General features: G+C 37.2%; 3 protein-coding genes across 7 annotated transcripts in view; 2 read left to right on the plus strand and 1 right to left on the minus strand.

The window, feature by feature from the left end:
- Positions 1-19505, plus strand: part of gucy1b1 (guanylate cyclase 1 soluble subunit beta 1) — a 44243-nt gene extending 24738 nt beyond the window's left edge. For 2 of the 3 annotated variants that reach the window (XM_073814416.1, XM_073814417.1), the window contains 3 exons: positions 6776-6916; positions 14864-15021; positions 15257-19505. In XM_073814416.1, the coding sequence (XP_073670517.1) occupies positions 6776-6916; positions 14864-15021; positions 15257-15374 (417 nt within the window). In that variant the 3' untranslated portion in view covers positions 15375-19505. The remainder of the gene's footprint in view (positions 1-6775; positions 6917-14863; positions 15022-15256) is intronic. The other variant, XM_065254793.1, reaches the window with a different exon arrangement.
- Positions 19506-20182: 677 nt separating this feature from the next.
- On the plus strand, positions 20183-21803 carry fabp2 (fatty acid binding protein 2, intestinal). Its single transcript, XM_065254799.1, has 4 exons — positions 20183-20421; positions 20634-20806; positions 21230-21337; positions 21465-21803. Exons 1-4 carry the CDS (start codon positions 20355-20357, stop codon positions 21513-21515), a joined length of 399 nt encoding a protein of 132 aa, XP_065110871.1. The 5' UTR covers positions 20183-20354; the 3' UTR covers positions 21516-21803.
- Positions 21804-21874: 71 nt separating this feature from the next.
- Positions 21875-22505, minus strand: part of usp53b (ubiquitin specific peptidase 53b) — a 64653-nt gene continuing 64022 nt past the window's right edge. For 2 of the 3 annotated variants that reach the window (XM_065254796.2, XM_065254795.2), the window contains exon 18: positions 21875-22402. The gene's annotated coding sequence lies outside the window, so the exon portion shown is untranslated. The remainder of the gene's footprint in view (positions 22403-22505) is intronic. The other variant, XM_065254798.2, reaches the window with a different exon arrangement.

Genomic DNA, 22505 nt, shown 5'->3' on the forward strand with positions numbered 1-22505 from the left:
GAACGAGGGTTACATACGTAACCGAGACGCTATTAATAACCCTCATGCTATCAACATGAGGGTGATGTTTCATCCCTAAATTATTCATGGTTAAGTACTTATTGAGGAAGTATGACTGAAGTAGGAGTAATGTTTTTGCTGATTTTTGGCAACCTTTATGTTTTTGAGTTCATATCTGGAGTAAATGCACTACATAGGGTACAAATGTTTTATCAATAAAATGTTCCCAAAATCTGTGCAGTTGAGGGTTACTGTGTTAAATAGCCTGAACTCTTTAGTGTGCAAAAATAATAATAAATAAAGTTAAAGAAAAACACTAATTAAATACATTGATTAATAACAATAAAAAATATGTAGGCTATTGCTGTAGAAGACTGGCTTGGCAATCAGATGAAGGGGGGCCTTTGGTGTTTGCTATAGCCCCAGGGCCCAAAGTCCTCTTAATCCGGGCCTGCGGACACGTCCTGGCCAGGATTTCGGGTGCGTCTTCCGGAAGTCATATTTGTCGACCGCATACGTCATAGAGCAGTGTTCTTCACTTCCAACCCTGGAGAGCCGGTGCCCTGCAGAGTTTAGCACCAACCTTAATCAAACACACCTGCAAGCTAATCAATGTCTTCATGAACACGTGTGCTGCGTCCGAAACCTCCTACTACATAATATATAGTACGCGAAAAGCAGTAGGCGAGGCGAGTAGTATGTCCGAATACATAGTATTCGAAAAACAGTATGGGAAAAGTACCCGGATGACCTACTACTTCCGGTTAGATTTTGCAGTGTGCATACGATGGACGCTTCACTATCCCATGATGCCCCGGACGAGGAGTTATCCAACGAAGAAGAAGAGGCACGCGGCTGTTTTCGCGCTGAAATGACATGACGTGATGACGACGTATGTCACGTGATGTAGCAACATGGCGGATGTAGTACGTCCGAATCTCATTCATACTACCAGGATTCATACTGTACAGTACCTACTGTTTTAACGCCAAGTAAGTAGGTACTTCATCTTATTCAGTACCTACTATACAGTATGCGGTTTCGGACGCAGCCTAGAAAATCACAGGTAGGTGTGTTTGATTGAGGTTGGAGCTAAACTCTGCAGGGCACCGGCTCTCCAGGATTGGGAGTGAAGAACACTGTCATAGAGGATTATTATTATTTTTACAAAAAAGCAACAGTTACATTTTAAGGTAAGAATAAAACTACGATCGCATGTTTTTAACTGAATGGTGTATGCGGTCAACAAATACGACTTCAGGAAGATGCACCGAAATCCTGGCCAGGGCGCGTCCAGGAAGAATGGCACGTATGGTCGCCATGGTCGCCATATAGATAGATAGATAGATAGATAGATAGATAGATAGATAGATAGATAGATAGATAGATAGATAGATAGATAGATAGATAGATAGATAGATAGAGAAGGATAATATTTGTCAAGGGGGAAATACAACAGTTCGTTTTTACGACAGTGTGTTTGAAAGCATTTACTTCCAGACACTAGGGGAGCTCGTAGAGAAATAACACTCAGACTTATGGCATTGTGTTCGCACCAGTGAAAACTCAAACTGTTTCAATTGTACATTAAGCTCACTGGTTCACACCTGAACTGCATGAACTTAAAACTAAAGGCTGTAGGTTAGGGAGGCTGTGCATCAGGACTGGCCTTACTGTTCATAAAGAAATGTATGTTGAACATTTTCAAAATTATAAAAATGCACTAACTAGGGATGTCCCGATCCGATATGCTGTATCGTTATGGGGACCGATCCGGGCTTTTTGGCTGGATTGGACATCGGATCGATGACAGAAAACATGACCGATCTCATTCCGATATGTGCGTTAGCCGTGGTTGATACTGACAAGCTATTAAAAAGACAACGTATTATAAAAGCACTATAAACGTTTTATGCACTGTATTCAAAGTCTTTTAATACACTCCATAGCTTCATGTGAAGGAACAAACACACATTTAAAGATATTTTAGTTCACAGAAACACTGTATCTTACTCCCAAACTGGGTTAATCCACTGGTGAAGCGGACGGATGAAACGCGTCATTCACGCACGCACACACAAGATAACTGGCTATTTAAAAGATCTGATTTGATAAAGTCTCAGTAAGCTGTTGGATGGATGCAATTCGCTTTGTGCTGAGCACATTCTCTTTGTGTTTTAACAGTTATGAACTTTCTATTGCGGTGCAAGGATTCCTATGAGAGGATGCTTCAAGGGCATCAATTCTGTGCCCAGAAACGCATGAACTTTAAATGTGTGTTATGCCTTAGGCGCATCAATTCTGCACCCGGAATGTGCATAAAAAGTTCATTTTAAATTATTGATTTTAACATTTAAAATGATACTAGGTTTAGCTGAAAGCACTATACACATGTAATTACAATCGTATCTGGCAGATATAGGTATCGGCTGATATACGGAATTCTGGTATTGGAATCGTATCGGAAATGAAAAAGTGGGATCAGGACATCCCTAGCACTGACAAAAGCTAAATCTGATTACTACTTCAACATAATTGGAGTTAGCAATGGGAATTCTAGGTCTCTTTTTTTTGGTAAACAATATTCTGAAACCACCTGATTATTTGCCATCTGCTTTGTATTCCACTGACTTATGTGATTGCTTTTTGATTTTTTTGCATCTAAGGTTGAAAATGTACATCAGCAATTACTTACTGGTACTCTTCATAATGACTCCTGTCAGTTTATAACTTACACACCTTCCCATTACTGCTTCAGAGATAATGGGTCTGATAGGTAAATCTAAATTTTTGACTTGTCAGTTAGACCCTCTTCCAACTCCTTTAGTGAAAGATTGTTTACCAGCTCCTTTGCTGTTTATTACAGAAACTGTTTAAGCTTCACTTAGTTCACGTCTTGTATCAACATCTCTTACATCTGCTATTATTACACCCATACTTAAGAAACCAGGAGGTGATCCATTAAATTTTGACAATTTCCGTCCAATTTCAAATGTACCATTTATCTCTAAGGTAGTGGAAAAGTGTATTGCAACTCAAATTCATGAACATCTCTCCAATAATAACTTGTATGAACAATTCCACTCTGGTTTTTGTCCCCACCACAGCACAGAGACTGCTCTTGTCAGAATAATCAGTGATCTACTGTTGGCAGCTTTTAACTATACTTGTCCTTCTTGACTTGAGCGCTGCCTCCGATACTGTCTCGCATAAGATGTTTCTTGACAGGTTAGCTTTCATTGGTATTACTGGCACTGATCTGTCTTGGTTTAGATCATATTTATCTGGACGCAGTCAGCGTATTCAGTTCAAGTTTCAAGTTTTAGTTCAAGAATATTGACAGTCACCACTAGAGTACCCCAGGGCTCTGTTTTTGGCCCGCTTCTTTTCATTATAGTTATGCTCCCTCTTGGTTATATTTTAAGGAAATATGGTGTTCATTAAAGACTGGCAACTTCTTGAAGGTAAATGGCAACAAAACTGAAGCTCTACTGATTGGCACTAGATCTGTTGTGTCTAAACTTTACTGGTTCTCTCTCACCATTGACAATACCGCAATCTTTCCTTCCTCTCAGGTTAAAAGTTTGGGTGTCATCATGGATACACACTATCCTTTAAAGCACAAATTATAATATCACCCGTATTGCATACTTCCATCTGCATAATATTAACTGTCTTTGTCCCTTTCTTTCAAATAATAATACTGCAGTTTTCATTCATGCACTAGTCACTTCATGTATAGACTTTTTCTTTCAGGTATTCCTTCCAAATTGCTGCATAAACTTCAGATGGTTCAGAATTCTGCAGCTTGTGTTCTCTCTAGAACACCTTATACTGCTCACATTTCTGCAGTTCTTCTGCAATTACACTGGCTTCCAGTAAAATTTAGAGTAGAATTTAAAATCTTACTACTCACTTATAAGGCACTTCATAATCTTGCACCACAATATCTTACTCAACTTCTTATGTTTACACTCCTTCACATGCACTTAGATCTTCATCTTCAATTTCTCTTGTGGTACCTCAGATTTGACTTACTACCATGGGTGCCAGATCTTTTAGTTATGCTTCCCCCTGCCTATGGAACTCTCTTCCCCTTGATGTTTGCAATAGTGAGTGCTTGTTGACTTTTAAAAAGCGTCTTAAGACATATCTTTTTTATTCAGGCTTTTTATGAAATGTTTTATTGAGACTCAAATGCATTTTACATGCATATGCTCTTTCTCTGTTGTGTGTTCTGTCCTATCCAGTGACCTGTATATTGTTTGTAAGGTGACCTTGGGTGTTCTGAAAGGCACCATGAAATAAACACCATTATTATTTTCATTATTACCTTTATTTTTAAAAGTGTAAAGACGGGCAAGTTATAAGATAACACAATATCAGCTATATGGTAAGACTGGAATATTGTGAATTTATCATACTTTCAGCTGTTATTTTTTGCAGGCTGGTTGGACAACCTTCATTTAAACCAAATATTAATATCCATGGTTTTAAATGGTCTTAAACATTTTTTTTACCTAATAACAAGTTTTTTCCCAAACTATACATCATGTACAATGCCCTTTTACAAAAGGGCATGAAAAGATGTTCTTGATTTATACCCTAGGCATACAGACAAGAATGCACTTCACGTAGCTTAGCTAACTAAACAAAACGGGTGGGTAGCGTTTCAAGTCTGGCTCACCAAAAAAAGCAATATTTACTTAAAGTCAACAATGTCTATGTGGTCCAAAGGTCTCACGGCGGACTGGTCTCTTTCTAAAGCGGTGTTTTAAAGTTTCTCAGAGTGGGTATGGGGATGGTGAACAAGAAAAATAGGGACTAGCTACATTTGTGTTGTCTTAAATAAATCAAAAGTATCCTGGATTCTCTAAGATGAAATGGAGTAATTGTATCCTGATATTTTTATTTTACTTGACATTTACATCACAGTAAACAAAGGCCTGCTTTTATTGTCCAGCCAAGATTTCAAGATCATTTGAAATGGTTATGGTTTAGATCATTTGAAATGGTTTAGGCTTCTTTCCAAAGCGCTTGAGAGGTTGCGCTCTTGTGGCATTTTTCCGTTGCATCATTACCCAAGTTCTCCATGACGGCGTGGAAAACAGGATGCATTATCAGATTTTAATCACTCATCTGCACCTCAAGTCAATCATTATCATTGTTACCATGCAATCAATTTATCTGGTTAGGACATTGAAGTGTTTGTCCTTAAAAGAGCTGTCACTCAGAATTACAAGTGGGGGGGGGCGGTAGTTTGCATCAAGTTATAGCTTCCACTGGCGACACCTTACAGGTTATAGGTCGCTACTACTTTTTAGTTTTCTGCTGTCAATGGTTGTAATCATCTGCAGTAGACCTTAAAGCTCAGTTTATTAATTTCGCTTGCTAGGTTAAAAATTTCCTTTAGTCAGTAGTACAGGATCATTGTATTTGTTTTAAGTTATTTGTTTGTGTTTATGTCACTGTTTAAAATACAGTGTTGAACAATGGGTGAGAAAAGGATGCTTAAAGGAATAGTCTACTCATTTTCAATATTAAAATATGTTATTACCTTAACTAAGAACTGTTGAATCATCCCTCTATCATCTGTGTGTGTGCACGTAAGCGCTGGAGCGCGCTGCAATGCTACGATAGCATTTAGCTTAGCCCCATTCATTCAATGGTACCATTTAGAGATAAAGTTAGAAGTGACCAAACACATCAACGTTTTTCCTATTTAAGACGAGTAGTTATACGAGCAAGTTTGGTGGTACAAAATAAAACATAGCGCTTTTCTAAGCGGATTTAAAAGAGTAACTATATTTTATGGCGTAATAGCACTTTTGGGAGTACTTCGACTTGGCGCAGTAACACCCTCCCTCTCCCATTATGAGAGTGAGAAGGGGAGCGGACTTTTCAGGCGAGTCAAAGTACTCCCAAAAGTGCTATTACGCCATAAAATATAGTTCCTCTTTTAAATCCGCTTAGAAAAGCGCTACGTTTTATTTTGTACCACCAAACTTGCTCGTATAACTACTCGTCTTAAATAGGAAAAACGTTGATGTGTTTGGTCACTTCTAACTTTATCTCTAAATGGCAGCATTGAATGAATAGGGCTAAGCTAAATGCTATCGTAGCGTCGCAGCGCGCTCCAGCGCTTATGTGCACACACACAGATGATAGAGGGATGATTCAACAGTTCTTAGTTAAGGTAATAACATATTTTAATATTGAAAATGAGTAGACTATTCCTTTAAGCCATCAGGTGCCAAGGTTAGGAAACAAAGGAAAGGTGAGGAGTAACATGCAAAAGATAAATGTATGTCACTCATCATTATGTAGCTTGCTATGCAATTACACAGTAATATATTATGTAACATTGCTTATGTAACATTGTAACATTGAATAATACCATTCAAATGTTAGGGTCACTTGTTACATTTTTCCACATATTTTTAAGTATTATTATACTGTATTTTAAATTATAATAGAAACAGTACATTTACAAAAATATTGTAATTTTTTTGAATGTTAAAATAGCTTTGCTGCTCTTCTATGAGATGTCAATCTCAGAAGTGGCCCCAAGCCAATTTGAGTTTGAGATCCCTGATGGCTTTGGTATATGGATTGGTTGTCTTGAATATCCATTAGTCAATATCTCAACAACATCCAAGCCATTTCCACTGAAAGTCCTTTGTAAATGATGCCTTTGAGGTTCATGATAGCACAGACAGTTTTCTTGTGGTCACTAATTAAAACTCACTTTAAATGTCTGTTTTTGCACTAAAAGGTGGAGACTGTTGGTGATAAATACATGACGGTGAGTGGTCTCCCGGAACCCTGCACCCATCATGCAAAATCTATCTGTCATCTGGCCCTGGACATGATGGAGATTGCTGGGCAGGTTAAAGTGGACGAGGACCCAGTACAGGTGAGCACTCAGAGTCCAGTTTCTTTTTATTTTTGTGAACAACACTGAACTTCCCATGATGAATAAATCAGGGGTGTGATTCTTCCGGATAAATCCGGAATTCCGGCTTTTCCGACCTGAAAATGAGGCTTTCGTGAATCATGCAAATCCATTTTTTGAGTGCGTGTGTGTGTGTATAAGGCACCGTTATAAATGACCGTATATCACTCCGCAAGTAGTCTTATTTATTTGTCACGATGGAACTTCATTCAAAGCAGAGCTCACTAAGCTTGCAGTCGGATCTCCGGCGTGTGGTGTGGTAGTGGCTGCGAATAAAAAAAATCATGTGTTCGCCTACAAATAATATGAGAGGAACACATATTTCACTCTCAACCAAACTAACAAACCAGCCAATAAGAAGTAGAATAGGGAGGGGTCTTTGAGGTGTGGCTGAGATCCAGCTGCAGATGCCGCGCGGCCGCGGAGAAGTCATAATAAGTTAACTTTGTCAGCAGGATGAAGAGTAAGTATATGAAGCAGACGACCTAATTGATAAATTACTTAAATCAGTGGTGCTGGGCATGGATAGAAGGATTAGGCAGAGACAAACAGCATTTTAGTAAGAATTTAAGAGAACCTGCCAGGTGTTTGCTGCTTTGACAAAACTGTCCGTTTCAAATCAGGCTATGCCAGTAATGTAAATATCAGATTTCTCATCGAGGTGAAATGCTGTCTCGCGATATCAATATAAAGTTGCGTTTTTTGTCAAAAAGTTTGCTTGCATTATATTATTCTGTAATCACATACGTTAACGCATGCATATACGCAAATCAAATCAAACGTCATCCTGGCGAACACACACGTACGTTTGCTTCTCTTAATGGTTGGTGAATCTGGCAGTAACGCTTGCGATTACAGAATAATATAATGACAAACACAAACATTTGTGGATCTGGTTTGTGAAATGCGAAGCTCTTTACTGTTGGATGCTTTGCCAAAAGAACTATACAAAAGACAAATGCACTTGATTGCCTTTCCAGAAAGTCACCACATCATTTGAATTAAGTAACTTAAATGTTACAGTATCCACTTTAAATTCAGCGTTAAAATGTTGTAATCAATAATTAATCTGTATTAAATGCCCCCACTAATTATTCTATAAACATTAAACATGTTTTGACCAATGGCGAATCTCATTTATCAAGTTGTGTATATGGTTTGTGTGCCCTATTATTATTACAATATGCAACCAAAGATTTTACTAAAAGGGCACAAATTTGTTTACAAGAACATAAAAATCCTCATAGATGTAGTCACTTATTTTTACTCTCAAAATGCACCACATTGATATATTTACCTTTAAATGCACAAAATGATTTTGTTCAGTCTGATGCAGTGGCAAGGCTATATAATGGTCAGGGTGGCACTTGCCCACGCAGATTGACGATTCGCCATTCAGATCGATCAATTTCGAGGCCAAATTATATTTCAACTGTATTTCATTTTATCTATATGTGTATGTGCGTGTATGCGTGCATATGTATGTAGCCACATCATGGTAGGTGTGCCGTATATTTTCCTGCTTTTTTGTCCTTCGCCAATCACACCTATGATAAATGAAGAGTTGGGTCCAAAAAGCACTAAATCCATTTTGACTAATTTCGATAAACACTTGTTTTCTATACCAAGAAATTGACAAGATGAAAACCACTATTTTCTGTTAGAAACTTTCACATAGCATCTTTAGGTTATAAAAACATACAAAATTCAATTCCATCATTTGATATTCAAAGATTTATTATAAAACTGATTATTTATTCCACAAAATGCAATAAATCCATGGCAAGTGATTTTTTTTTCAAAATGCTATATATCTATTGAATCAATGTATAAATGTGCATTCATCTTTGCCATGTTATATTCATTTATTTGACTAGTGGTATACACTGATAAAAAACATTAAGGTCATTAATCAAAACACTTACTTTGTCATATTAATAACACTGTCATTGATGCTGTTATACTTGGGATGTCGTCGCTGAACGTTTTTGACAGCGTTCAGCTGTAAAATGTTTTGGTCCTGCTCGATTTTCGTTGACTTTGAGTAAAATAATGGAACGTTTTTCATAAGATCTACTTGGGTCAATGTGTTAGCATGACAGAAGCTTGATGCTGTTGGGAGAACAAGCAACAGCCGGCACTTTTTCTTTGTCAGAGTGACTCTCGTGTAAATTATTACATTTTAATGGCTTACGTTTCTTCCCCGTCACAGAAAACCACCACAGGTTTATCAATGCCAGCAAAATGACTATTTTGTTTTTGTTTGTTTGTTGATTACAAAATAAAAAGTAGATGAGGAAAACTAGGATTCTGTGTGTATTCAACGCGCCACCATTGTTGTGTACAGTGCGTAAAATGATGCGCTGTAATTTGTTGAGCGGATTTACGCAGAGTATGAGGAGTGGTGTTTATCGCGTGTTGGGAAAAATGGGAGACAAGTTTACAGAATAACACGGCGTATATTGGATTTTGCTTAAAATTAAGAATTAACTTTTTAGTATTGACCTGATACAATTTTTACTAATAATTTTTTTTTTTAAATGGTAGTTATCATGTTTTGGAACCAAACACTTCATATATTTATTATGGTTGTGTATATCAACACTTGTTTTGTGAGACCTAGTTAAAAGTTTTTTTGTGCATTTCACTTTCTTTTCTTGTCTTGTCACTGTAGAACATATTATCTACCCCAGCTAGAGGTATCATATAATATCAATATCTTATCTCTAACAGTGACTTTACTACCACTTCAACTATATGTAATGTAGGCTATTTAAGCAGTGTCACATATGAAAGGGTGTTGTTGTATCTAAATATTAGCAAAACAGCATGACTGAGTTATATTGCTTTTGTACAACAGCTACATTTACATTCTGTTTGCAAGAAATTAAATTCAGGTAACTCAGATTAGTCTGAATATGTGACCTTGTCTGGGTACTTGTTAGAGAAACATAATTTTTAAAGGTTTATACAGCATTTGAGAAGAATGATGTTCACAATGTTCACCATTTTAGTACCTGACAGATAAGACGTCATGTTTTATAACTTTTCTCTGGGTATGTGTTTTACTGGTGTATTACAAATAGCTTCAGAAACACGTTAGACAAGTCTGCTGTAAAGAAGAGTCTCAACAGGAGCTTTTGTTTAACCTCACGACACAAGTTTGTTATTATAAGTGTGACTGTTAAAGATATGCCTCTTGAACGCTACATGAGAGAATCTGCTGTATTAGGCAGATGGCATGGGCACATTTAGACAAAGAAAGTGAGACTCACACATAAACAGTCTGGCAAAGGGAGATGGATCATAATTTCTTTTAGTGCTTAAAAATAAACCCACATTGACTTGAACATTTAATGCTATTCTGCTTTGGCACTCAATGTCAATATTCTGTGCATTCGATGATTTCTGTTTCCTATTTAAAGGTCTTTTCCCTTTTAAATAAGAAAATAATCATGAGATAATACAATAAGAATTTACCATTTTCCAGAGTCACAAACCAAACTTTGGCATTTTAATTCGACCTTTTCATCATTAATTAGAGAAAACCTTAATAATCAAAGTAATAAGTAGCAAATAGTAATAAGCAAATTAGCAAATACAACATTACATCGAAAGGATGTTACAAAAAATGCATACCCAAAATCTCAGTTGTCACCCAAAGAAAGAAAAAAACAACAGCAGATGACTTCCCTCCCCCCAGCTGCGTGCTATACAGGAGGGAAAATGTGAGTGTCCACCCCCCTACGCTACCATTAAAGTTTCCAGTTAAGAAGGTTTTTACTGTTTACGTGAACAGAATAAGCACTTCATCAAGCACATTAGAATTAAAGGGGCACACCAACAAGAAGCACTAAAGCATCAGGGACTAAAGGAAAAAACCTCAAGAGGGCTGTGACATAGGTTTTCCTGCTAGGCAGTATGGGTAAGGACTGGGCCTAAGATGTTTTTGTCAGCCACTTTGGACCACTCCTCTGGGCTGTAGTTTTCCCACTCGACCAAACAGAACTTTGTGGACCCCTTTGTCAAGACTCCAGTAGATTTATACAGAAGGCAGGTGGAGGAAAATAATTCGGTCATTGGTCAGCCTTGCCCAGCATTTCAGCAAAGATTAGGGCAGCATAAGGGGTCATACCAGTGAATGGTTTCTTCAAAGAATTCTGTGCATACTTTGCCCAAGGTATGTAATGACACTAGTCTGTTTGGTTCTGACAGTAGAAACCTTTCAATCTCTTAGCTGAGGTGCTCTACCTGTTTGTTAGCCTGTGGATAGTAACCAAACATGATGCTAACATAGATATTATATAGTTCAAAGAAGGATTTCCTTACCTGTGTCTTTAGGTAGGCAGTAAAACTGGAACTTGGTGGAAGGGCATTTTGGCTGTGTCCATGGCTAAAGGTAGCTTGGAGAAATGGCAGGTAACTACGAGCACTGTGTTGCTGCCTTAAGACAGAGGGGGGTCAGTGAGTAGAAAATCAATATCTACCACAGGGGGCAAGGCACTGGTAGTTGGTTGGATGCTTTCGTCTTGAACTTTGATGTAGCCCTTCACAAGGCCACCAAAACGTGTTTCTTCCAAGCAATAGTCTGATTCTCTTCCTGATTATCCAGACTTGAGTGAAAGTGTGCCCTCTGGATGACCTATTAATATTGATATAAGGGATGTGGAACAAAGATGCTGCCCTCTGTACATTGACACATTGTACATGAGCAGGAGAATGCAACTAGGTTTGATTATTCTCTTTGATTAGATTCACAGTATAGCACTACCACCACTACCAACAGTTCCCCAAATCATATTTGTGCTTGGCAGGAGAAAGTTTTTTAGAGATGAGAGCACAAAGAGCTAGTTTAGAAGGAAAGCCATGGCACAAATAAAAAACCACTCTGGCATAGTCAGATGCTTCCACCTCCATGACAAAGTGACAAGCTTCTGAAAAACCTAGGTAGCTGTTAGGGGCCAGACAAAGTAAAAAAGTAGAGTGGCCACAAGGCTGAAGTTACTGATAACATAACCTAGAAACGATATAACAGAGATGTGAAACATTGATTTAAGCTTTGACAAACAATTGATTGTCAGCTAGACAAAAACTTCTAGAATGACTTTTGAGAGAGCCTTTCAACCCCTGTCTTGACATCTGAAATGTAAACTGCCTTCACCAAGAGCCTGTAAGAGAGTCTTTACTGCCATTATTCTCTTGCAACAGCAGTTTCCCCAAGCGTGGGTCCCATGGTAAGAAACCAGAGTTGCCTCCACAGAGGGTACAAAGGGTTCAAAGACATCTGGGGATAGCACTTAAGATTCGCAGAAGGTTGCACAGAGGATAAAACCCCTGAGTCACCATGAAATGGTCTCATTTGGAGAAGATCCAAAGGTAATCTAACAGCGGCTGCTCCCATGAGACCAAGCAGCTTCTGAAATTGTCTGGTTGACTGGTATGCCGTGATCTAGCCTGATACTGCAAATATGGGCAAGGGTTGCCTGGCCACATATAAGATATATACATGCCTGAATCAGATTTGTATTTTACATGACCCCCAAAAAGACAAGGGAACCAGAGCTATGCATCCCTGCACATTCTGAGGGAGCAGGGTAACAAGGCAAGGCCAAAAGGAAGAACCTGATACTGTTATGCGTTGCCCCAAAAAGCAAACATGTGTAATTTCCTTTGTTCAAGCAACATTTTGATATGGAAAGTACATTCTTCAGATCTATCATGGCAAGCAGTTGGAATTAAGTGTGATGCTGTAATTCCCACTCTCTGCAAGGTGGGGCACAGAAGGCTACACTGGCCTTTTGTACTTCCCTGGGACTGGCTGGAGGTAGCCACAGGCCTATTGACTGAAGGATGTGTGTATGAACTGCCAAAATGCTGCTGACTTCTTAGTCTCTTAAAGTGCACTTATTATGCTATTTAAAATGTTTATATTTGCTTTTGGGAGTCCCCAACAACAGGTTTACATGTATTTAATTTTACCTTATTTCCCAATGATTCTCAAAAAAGTCGCATGAAGATTCATCTTGCCAAACCCCTCCTTTGTGTGACGCAACTCTGCTCTGATTGGTCACAGTTGCACGTTACTCTGTGTTTAGTGAGCAGGGACTACAGTGTATGGTGCATACTATTATAATAATGATACTGCTCCACTCTGTTCTATAAATAAAGCTTTAAAAAGAAAAAGCTGTTCTACGCTTGCATTGACTAACCGGGCCCACAAATTGCTACTAAACACCCAAACAATAATCTTATATGTGTTAGCCGAACGGACACAGAGTACTGATAAAGCATTGCAGTTTGTAATACGACATATTGCTCCATCCTTTATCAAGACTCCAAGTAATAAGAATGCTGGACATTCTATATTAAAACATTTGTAGACAGCAGCTGTCCGAAAGCAGATTATCAAAACTTTTAAGTTTTTCCGCTCATCTTGAGGCTGAGTTAGCCGGTTAGCTTGAGTGTACACAACACATAGGGTGGCCATTCTTGCCAGTTCCGCCGGACACGTCCCGAAAATGTTTTTAGGTGCGTTCTCTGGAAGTTGTGTTGCTCGACTGAATACGTCATCGATGTTGTCACATTTCAGTTAAAATACATTAGAAAATTAAGATTTTTCTTTTAAGACATACAATCATTGTAATTTCATTCTTACCTTGAAATGTAACGGTTGCTTTTCTGAAATTGAACCCGAAATATTTAACCTTGATGACGTATGCAGTCGACCAACTGGACTTCCGGAGAACCACCCGAAAACATGTTCGGGACGTGTCCGGCGGAACTGGCACGAATGGCCACCCTAACAACACAACATACAAAACTACATTAAGCTGTGATTATTAATCATACTTACAGGTTGTGGTTCAAAAGGAACAATCTGACCAAATAAACTAGGCACTGACTCATCTTTCATGGTATTCTACCAAAGAGGAATTTTAACTGCTGATTCTTTACAGAATTAACCGAATTCATGAGCACAGCGTCTTCTCGACATGATGTTACCCACACAGTTCATGTTTTTTTTGTAGACTACGTAGTAGAGCATAGGTGGGCATTGCAAGTCGTGACGTAGAAACTTTACGGAAACGGGATTTGAACTTTGAACGAATCATTTAAGCTCAGACGACTCTTTTTTTTGGGGAGACAATAACTTTATTTACTGTGCACTTTCAGCTTTACAACTTTGCAGACTGTTTACATTCACTTAACACCTACATTACACACTGGATTAAAGATAATTAAAAAAAATCTATCATACGGGCACTTTAAAACCTGTTGACAACAGTATAACTGTGCAACTGAAGAGGCCAGGAGGCCTCCAGAACAGCTATAGTTGCCAACCAGACCATATGTCACTTTATCAGGACATGGAAATCAAAAACGGAGCCCGTTCAGAATGATGCTAACAAAGGGACAATTAGCCTTTAGATTTGGTATCTACCTATTTATCTTGCTTTGGGGTAAATCCCCCACTTTCATCCATAAGAATGCCTGCAAAACCAACATGGTGTGCATGGACACTTTAAGAGGTGCTTGACACAAGGGTAGAATTGGGGGTGGCCCCAGGTCTGTCCGACTGGGAGTGGGATTCTGGACATTACCGTATATATAGTTAATAAAGTGCACTTCCTGTGAGAAAGAGAATGGAAAGTCATGTTTCTTTTCTCTCCATACTGAAATATTCTGTGTTTAGTTCATCACAATTAAGCCAATATAATCCCCTGATTTAAATTTAGAAGAGATTACAGACAGCAAGTACTGTAAGCAACAGGTGATAGAGTACCTGAATGTCGGAACTCTGGCAACGGTGCCCTCATGTGGTTGGTGGAAGGAGCAGCAACTGTAACTATGACAATTGTCTATAATGTATGTGTCATTTTGTTTAAATTATGTATGCCATTTTTTAAGCAGATCACCATTGGAATCCATACAGGAGAGGTGGTCACAGGGGTTATAGGTCAAAGAATGCCCCGCTACTGCTTATTTGGAAATACGGTCAACCTCACAAGTCGTACAGAGACCACAGGAGAGAAAGGAAAGATAAATGTGTCGGAGTACACATACAGGTAAGAGAGTCAGTTAAATCTGAATAACGTAACCTTAAAATGCATTATATGTATTTTTGCTTATGAAATATGCAATATAGAATTACTATTTTGTTACTGTTATCGAAGCGAGGTTATCAAATGGTTATTTCAGTATAAGATTATGAACAGTTAATTTTACAGTTATTATTCATTTATTATTCATTTAAAAAATATATATAAATTGAATGTTGTTATTCTGTTGTTTATGTCACAGGTGTTTGCAGTCAGTGGAAAATGCAGATACTCAGTTTCATTTGGAGTACAGAGGACCTGTGACCATGAAGGGAAAGAAAGAGCCAATGAAAGTGTGGTTTCTTTCACGTAAGACTTGAAGAGTCTTAAAGTGGTGCCACAACAGTGCCATTTACATTCATTTCGCAGATTCATATGTTGATTCTAAAATCTGTGAATATGTTTTTTATTTAAGATCATTTTATTATTTCCAACCAAGGGGTCAAATGAAAAGACACAGTTAAGAATGTTCTTCAGTGACCCCTGCAGTTGAAGTGCCAATTATATCTAATTCACAGATAATGAAACAAAGGAAAAGTAATACAGACTGTATGCATTTTACATTGAGGTATAGAAATGTCCATCCATTAGATCTATTTTGAAACTACAAACTATTACCAACTATTGAATTAAGACAGAACATAGAGCATTTGACATTATTCAGGTCACTGGCAAATTCAGGAAACATTTTATTATTGTGTCACTGAGGGAAAAAGTCATTTTCATTTTAATTATATTTAATATTATGAGCACCACCACTTTTCAAGGATACAGTTTTACTGTGCACATAATTCTGACATTCAGTAGAGACACAACACACTTTGTTACTGTATTATACTGTGTATTATAATATTGTTATGCATTTATTCAAGCTTTTTAAAGTCGCCATGAAACAGAAGTGACCATTGTCTTATTTTCCCCATGGTGACGTATATCTGAGTGAAGCTGCTTCTGAAATCAAATAAGGCAGTCCATCGAGAACTGATTGGATCGTTTGTAGTTGGGTCGTGTTGTTAATTGCTAATTCCTGCAATCTTTTCCGCCTTTTCCACTGTCCACCTGTCATATCATATGACCTGAAGTAAAGAGAGAGATTGTTTTGAGGAGGGGAGGAGATTTGAGTTTTTGATTAAAGATTATAGGGCATATGAATTTTTAAAAAATAATGGTCACAGATAAATAATTTGTGAAAATACCACAATATTCCAAAACAAATTACAGTTTTTCTTTTAAATTTCATGGCGACTTTAAAGTTGAAGTATTATTGAATTCACAAGACCATCTACACTCTGAAAATGTTGGGTTATTTTCAACCCAACGTTGGGTCAAAAAGAGACGAGCCCATTGGTTGTAATTTAACCTATGCTGGGTTGTTTTAACCCATTGTTGGGTCAAATTTTGACCTAATAATTTTCTGGGTTAATTTTAATTTAACCCAACGTCTGGATTAAAAAATAACCCTACAATTTTAGACTGTACAATTTTCCAACCTTATTTTTTATGTTTCTAAGGAAAATGTGTAAGCTATACATAAAAATGCATTGCAGTTATACTTACACTCTAAAAACAAATAGCACTAAAAGTGGTTCATTGGCTCGTAATCATAGGGGAACAATTTTAAGTATGGCACTTATGTAGTACCTGTGTAGCACCTGTGTAGAAACCTTTTGAACCCTACTGTAGAACCATATCTGGTGCTATAGTGTTGCTATATCACCCCTGTATGGTTTTTGATAGTTGCTTTATAGGTGCTGTATAGCACTAAAAATGGTTGATTTATGATATGATTACGAGCTTTTAGTGCTATTTAGCACCATTTTTTTTTCAGAGTGTACACTCTTAGAGTGTAAAAACTAGAGAATTTGTCATACTTGTACATAGCAAGTTATTTTATTTAACAGTACACACACGTGTATATTCTTACAATAATGTTATTCTATATTACTATAAGCAATTGAGTCAATATATTCTAAATGTTTCTAAATAAGTGAGTATTTGATTTTTAAAAAGTGGCTGTAATTAATTGGTCTGGGAGTATTCATTGAATTTCAGAGAAATCTATTTATAGGAACTCTGCCGATAACATTAAGGTTTTATTTACACCCCAAGAAAATTGTGCTGTGTTTTGTTGTACTGAAAATAAGCATTGTACCTGCTCAATAATGTTGTCTTGCTGCTATTTTTTATTAGTATTTTAAACTATTGTATTCTCTACAGAGCTCTTCTCATTAGTCTATCTAGATAAAGTTACAGTTACATCTAAACTAAAACAGTCATGGTTCAGTTTGCTAATTCTTACATTTTCTTGTGGCTCCAATAAATCATTCTGAACAACAAAGTTTCACACACCAAGCTAAGCCTAACGTGAAACATTATGACATCACTGTTTTCAATTAGACTTTCAACAATCATCTGACAAATTATCATTTACTTGTGTCTTTTGTGTAGTTAAACATTACCTTCTGGACATGCTGGCACAATCCCCTCACTGTCCTACCCATTTACTAGAAAATGTTAACTAAGGTCAGCAGTTATTTACATACATGCTGGTATCTTCATTAATTACAATAAGAACAATAAATTTGTCGCAATGCCCTGCAAGCATTTAGTGTCTACTGTACACAGACTCACAATACACACGTTTGTTCTCTACATTAATGAGGACATCTCAGAGACGTCCATTGTTTTAATATCAGGCTAGTGATATACAGGTCCATCTCTATAAATTAGAATATTGTGGAAAAGTTCCATTTATTTCAGTAATTCAGCTGAAATTGTGGAACTCGTGTAATAAATAAATTCAATGCACACAGACTGAAGTACTTCTTTTTTTTAATTGTGATGATATTGGCTCACATTTAACAAAAACCCACCAATTCACTAATTCAACAAATTAGAATATGTTAACAGGACAATCAGCTAAACACCTTCATCTAGGTTTCCTAAGCCTCCTCGGTTTGATTCACTAGGTTAAACAATCATGGGGAAGACTGCTGATCTGACAGTTGTCCAGAAGACATTTATTGACCCCCTTCACAAGTAAAATCAGCCACAAACATTCATTGCCAAAAAAAAGCAGAGTGCTGTATCCAAGTATGTTAACAAAATGTTGAGTAGGAAAAAAGTGTGGAAGAAAAAGATGCACAACCAACTGAGAGAACTGCAGCCTTGAGAGGCTTGTCAATCAAAATTGATTCAAGAATTTGGGTGAACTTCACGAGGAACTTCGAGGAACCACACGTGTCAAGGAATTTGGCAACAGTTGTCAGAGGCGTCTTAGGGCTAAGGAGAAAAAGAACTGGACTGCTGCCCAGTAGTCCAAAGTCCTCTTTTCAGATGAGAGCAAGTTTTGTATTTCATTTGGAAACCAATGTCCTAGAGTCTCGAGGAAGGGCTGAGAAGCTCATAGGCCAAGTTGCTTGAAGTCCAGTCTTAAGTTTCCACAGTCTGTGATGATTTGGGGTGCAATGTCATCTGCTGGTATTGGTCCATGGTGTTTTTTGAAACTGAAAGTCACTGTACCCATTTACCAAGAAAATTTGAGCACTTGCTACCTTCTGCTAACCAGCTTTTTATAGATGCTGATTTCATTTTCCAGCAGGATTGTCACCTACCCACACTACCAAAAACACCAAAAGTTGGTTTAATGACCATAGTTTTGGTGTGCTTGACTGGCCAGCAAACTCACCAAACCTGAACCCCATAGAGAATCTATGGGGTATTATCAAGAGGGAAATGAGAAACAATACCAAAAAATTCAAATGAGCTAAAGGCCACTGATAGAAACCTGGGCTTCCATAGTAACTCAGCAGTACCACATCGCCTCCATGCCACGCCGAAATGTGGAGATTACTTTTTATTGGTCTTATAAAATATTCTTATTTGTTGATATTTGTTTGGTCGGTTTTTGTTAAATGTGAGCCAAAATCATCACAATTAAAAGAAAAAAAGACCTAAAGTACTTGAATTAATGAAGTAAATGATCTTTTTCAAACATTCAGGTGCATCTTGGACTTTTTTCAAGATGCACCTGTATGTCCTAATCCAACCACTAAACCCCACCTTTACCTAAGCCTGTAAACATAACTGGATTTAAAGACTAACATTAATTAACATTTTGTTCAAGGGATGTCTGGGAAACTATTGTCAGGTGTGACAAATACATTGCATACAAACCTACAACTGCAGGTGCTTCAGTGCAATGTATGCCAGTAAATCAAGTTTCAAGTCAAGTACAAATCATGTCACCAGTTTACAATGTTAATTACATAAACATCATTGACTTTGTCAACAATAAATCATGCTAACAGATTCTGTTAAATTGTTTCTCTACTACGAATCAATAAGATGTTCACTTAAGGCCTCTGTTGGTCAACATTATAATTTGTTAAATCATCATGTGAAAGTGCATTTATAAACCATTTAACATACAATAAAACGATTTTCACTTCTTTGATTTTTTTCTTATCTTTGATCAAAGGTCTTATTTTATTGAGCCGTTAAGAGATTAAGGTTGAGGCTATGATGAAATGCACCATTATCAGAGATTATCAATATTTTAGATTCAAGGCTACAAATGAAGTCATGATACACAGACATTGATATCCCTTCTACCAGTGCCTCCAGTGCTTAAAAATAGAGCTTCTTCAATGCATTGCATTTGACCTTTGACAGGACTTATCAAGGGCACTTTTTCAGTACTACACAGCATATCCCAGCTGTTCTCACAGCGCTTGATCATTAGTAATATCTGAGACAGAATTTAAAGCAGATTTGCAAAGTAATTCAACTGTAATCAATCAGAAGAGTTTTCTAAAACTTACAGTATGTATACAACATTTAAAAGATTAAATTATATATATATATCTCTTATATTTCTAAATCACTAATTAAATATTTACTTTGTTTATAGTGTCACAGCAGTCCTTTCCACATAAACCATTTCATATAGGCACACCCTGCACAGTTAAACAGCAAACAGTTCTAACAAAAGCAGGACTTTGTGTGCGAAACAACAGAGCCACCAGTGACGTAAATATATTTGACAACCCAACACAAGCGAGTGCTTGTTCCACTGGAATGACTTGAAGCCTCTACTCGTTTCAGAATAACTGAAACAGCGATGCATGCTGGGAGGTGTGATGGATAGCCTGGAGGGAGGGTGAGATTTATACTCTGTGAGCTTTACTCGGCCACATCAGCGTATAGATAACATCAGATAAGAACGTCTTTTGTCTGTATAAAAAGGCTGGCGAGGGGTAAAGTTGGACCATCTTCAGGATCACAGCAAATACATCATCATGGCCTACAACGGTACCTGGAAAGTGGACCGCAGTGAGAACTATGAGAAGTTTATGGAACAGATGGGTAAGAGCCATTCGGGAGAATAATAATTTAAATATTATCAAATAGAGCAAAGTCAAATTCAGCAGATACCTGCAGTTGTGCATGATTTTTGCTTGTACGCAGGTATATACTGTAATACTGTTTAATGTAATGTATAGTGGTCAGTTTTTATATATGACAAATATAACCATACAAGAGAAAGACATTTTTATAAGGTGTGCATGTGTCAACAGGCATTAACATGGTAAAGAGGAAACTGGCTGCTCATGACAACCTGAAGATCACCCTGGAGCAAACCGGTGATAAGTTCCATGTGAAGGAAGTTAGCACTTTTCGCACAGTGGAAATAGACTTCACCCTTGGCGTCCCCTTTGAATATTCTCTGGCAGATGGCACTGAGCTCACTGTAAGCATATTTGATAAAAAATCAGGCATTTTTATTCTCTTCTCACAGAGAGAATATCGAGAACATTTGTAGTTATGCATGAGAATAACATTACCACTATATTGTAATCTATTTTGTTTTGTCTAAACTTGTCTAAACTGAGAAATTAAAAGTTTATTTATTGTACATCATACATAATCTTTGCATCCATAAATAATAAGGATATTTTGGTATTTTTAGTGAAATCTATAATTGTACTATTCATATTGGAGGGAGCCATTGAAAGTTCACACTTGTTGTAACTTACAACACCCTCTTGTCCCACCATAAGCAAACACTACACAAACCTCCTAAGCAAACAGTCACTAACTGACCAACTAGTGTTTGCTCTCATTACTGCTGCTTAATTCAAAATGAACTTGATCTCTGACATTTTGATCTAAGGGATCCTGGGTCATAGATGGTGACATGCTGAAGGGAACCTTTACTCGCAAAGACAACGGAAATGTGCTAACAACAACCAGGAAGATTATTGGTGATGAACTTGTACAGGTAAAATCTTGCTACCTACTGTATAAACATTATGTTAACATACTAGCTATACTAGCACAGAGTGCAAAAGAGTACAAGGAAAACAATATTAGATCTACTGATGCCAAATTGTTTTATTCTTCCACAGACATATAACTATGAAGGTGTTGATGCCAAGAGGATTTTCAAAAGGGCTTAAAACGTCATGAGCGTATACACAACACAAAATCAACTGTAGTTGGACGATTCAAAACTGTTTAGTGTTAACTATGAGTATTTTGCTGGAACTGGCAGCCTAATGTTTAATGTTTACAAAGTAAGATAAAAAAAGGTGTGTGCATGAAAATCATGTCTCGTTTGCACTAAGTTTTGATATTCAAAACCATTTTTACGTCCTTTTGTGAACTCTGTTTTCAGTTATATGCTGCATGTTGAGTTCATGCTCATATTCTGGATTAAATAAATAATAAAAAGAAATGCATCATGACAGCGCATCACTCTCATAAATAAATCACATCAATGCTGAAACATTTGAAGTTTATTAAACAAAGAATAAAAATAAATGCATAGACATCTCCAAAAATATATAGTGGGTATCATTTTACACTCTTATTTATTTTGAATCATCATGTCAATATTTAGCATGAAAAATTGCAGGAAGGCACTCCACAAACAACCTCTAGGGAGTATTTACAAAGGTCCATTTGCAGTGAAATTAAAGCCATAGACACAATTACTATGCTTGTCTTTAGGACTTAGTCTTTAAGACTAGAACTTTTTTTAAATATTACCTGTCATAATTTAGTAAAAGATATTTAATAAATTCAATATTAAGCATAAAATGGTCATTCATGATTACAAGCACATACTGTTTCAAGCCAAAGTGCATACTGCCCTCCAGTGGATGGCTCTTTTAAGAGTCTCGAGCGTCACAATTTACAGGTAGAGGGTACAAATGGACAAGTCTGCCTTACATTGCCGGCACTGTCTCCACAATTACATTGTAATCACATTTGAAAAACAATCTCTATTTAGTCAACTTCTTTGGCAGTTCCTCTGGATTACTTCTCACTGGTTTATCAGGACCTAATAAAAAAAGACTTGTTATACTGTATGTAGGCTATTCCTTGTGCATTTTAATTAATAGTACCAGTCAGACATTTGGCAATGTGGAATAATCTATGTGGTG

The sequence above is a fragment of the Paramisgurnus dabryanus genome, chromosome 4, assembly GCF_030506205.2.
Source record: "Paramisgurnus dabryanus chromosome 4, PD_genome_1.1, whole genome shotgun sequence".
Taxonomy (NCBI): domain Eukaryota; kingdom Metazoa; phylum Chordata; class Actinopteri; order Cypriniformes; family Cobitidae; genus Paramisgurnus; species Paramisgurnus dabryanus.

Bases quoted from the DNA above. Each gene is read 5' to 3' on its own strand.
- fabp2 (XM_065254799.1), top strand. From the start codon at position 20,355: ATGGCCTACAACGGTACCTGGAAAGTGGACCGCAGTGAGAACTATGAG. The intron at 20,422-20,633 runs GTAAGAGCCATT...ATGTGTCAACAG, and splicing joins GAAGTTTATGGAACAGATGG to GCATTAACATGGTAAAGAGG. The intron at 20,807-21,229 runs GTAAGCATATTT...TTTTGATCTAAG, and splicing joins CAGATGGCACTGAGCTCACT to GGATCCTGGGTCATAGATGG.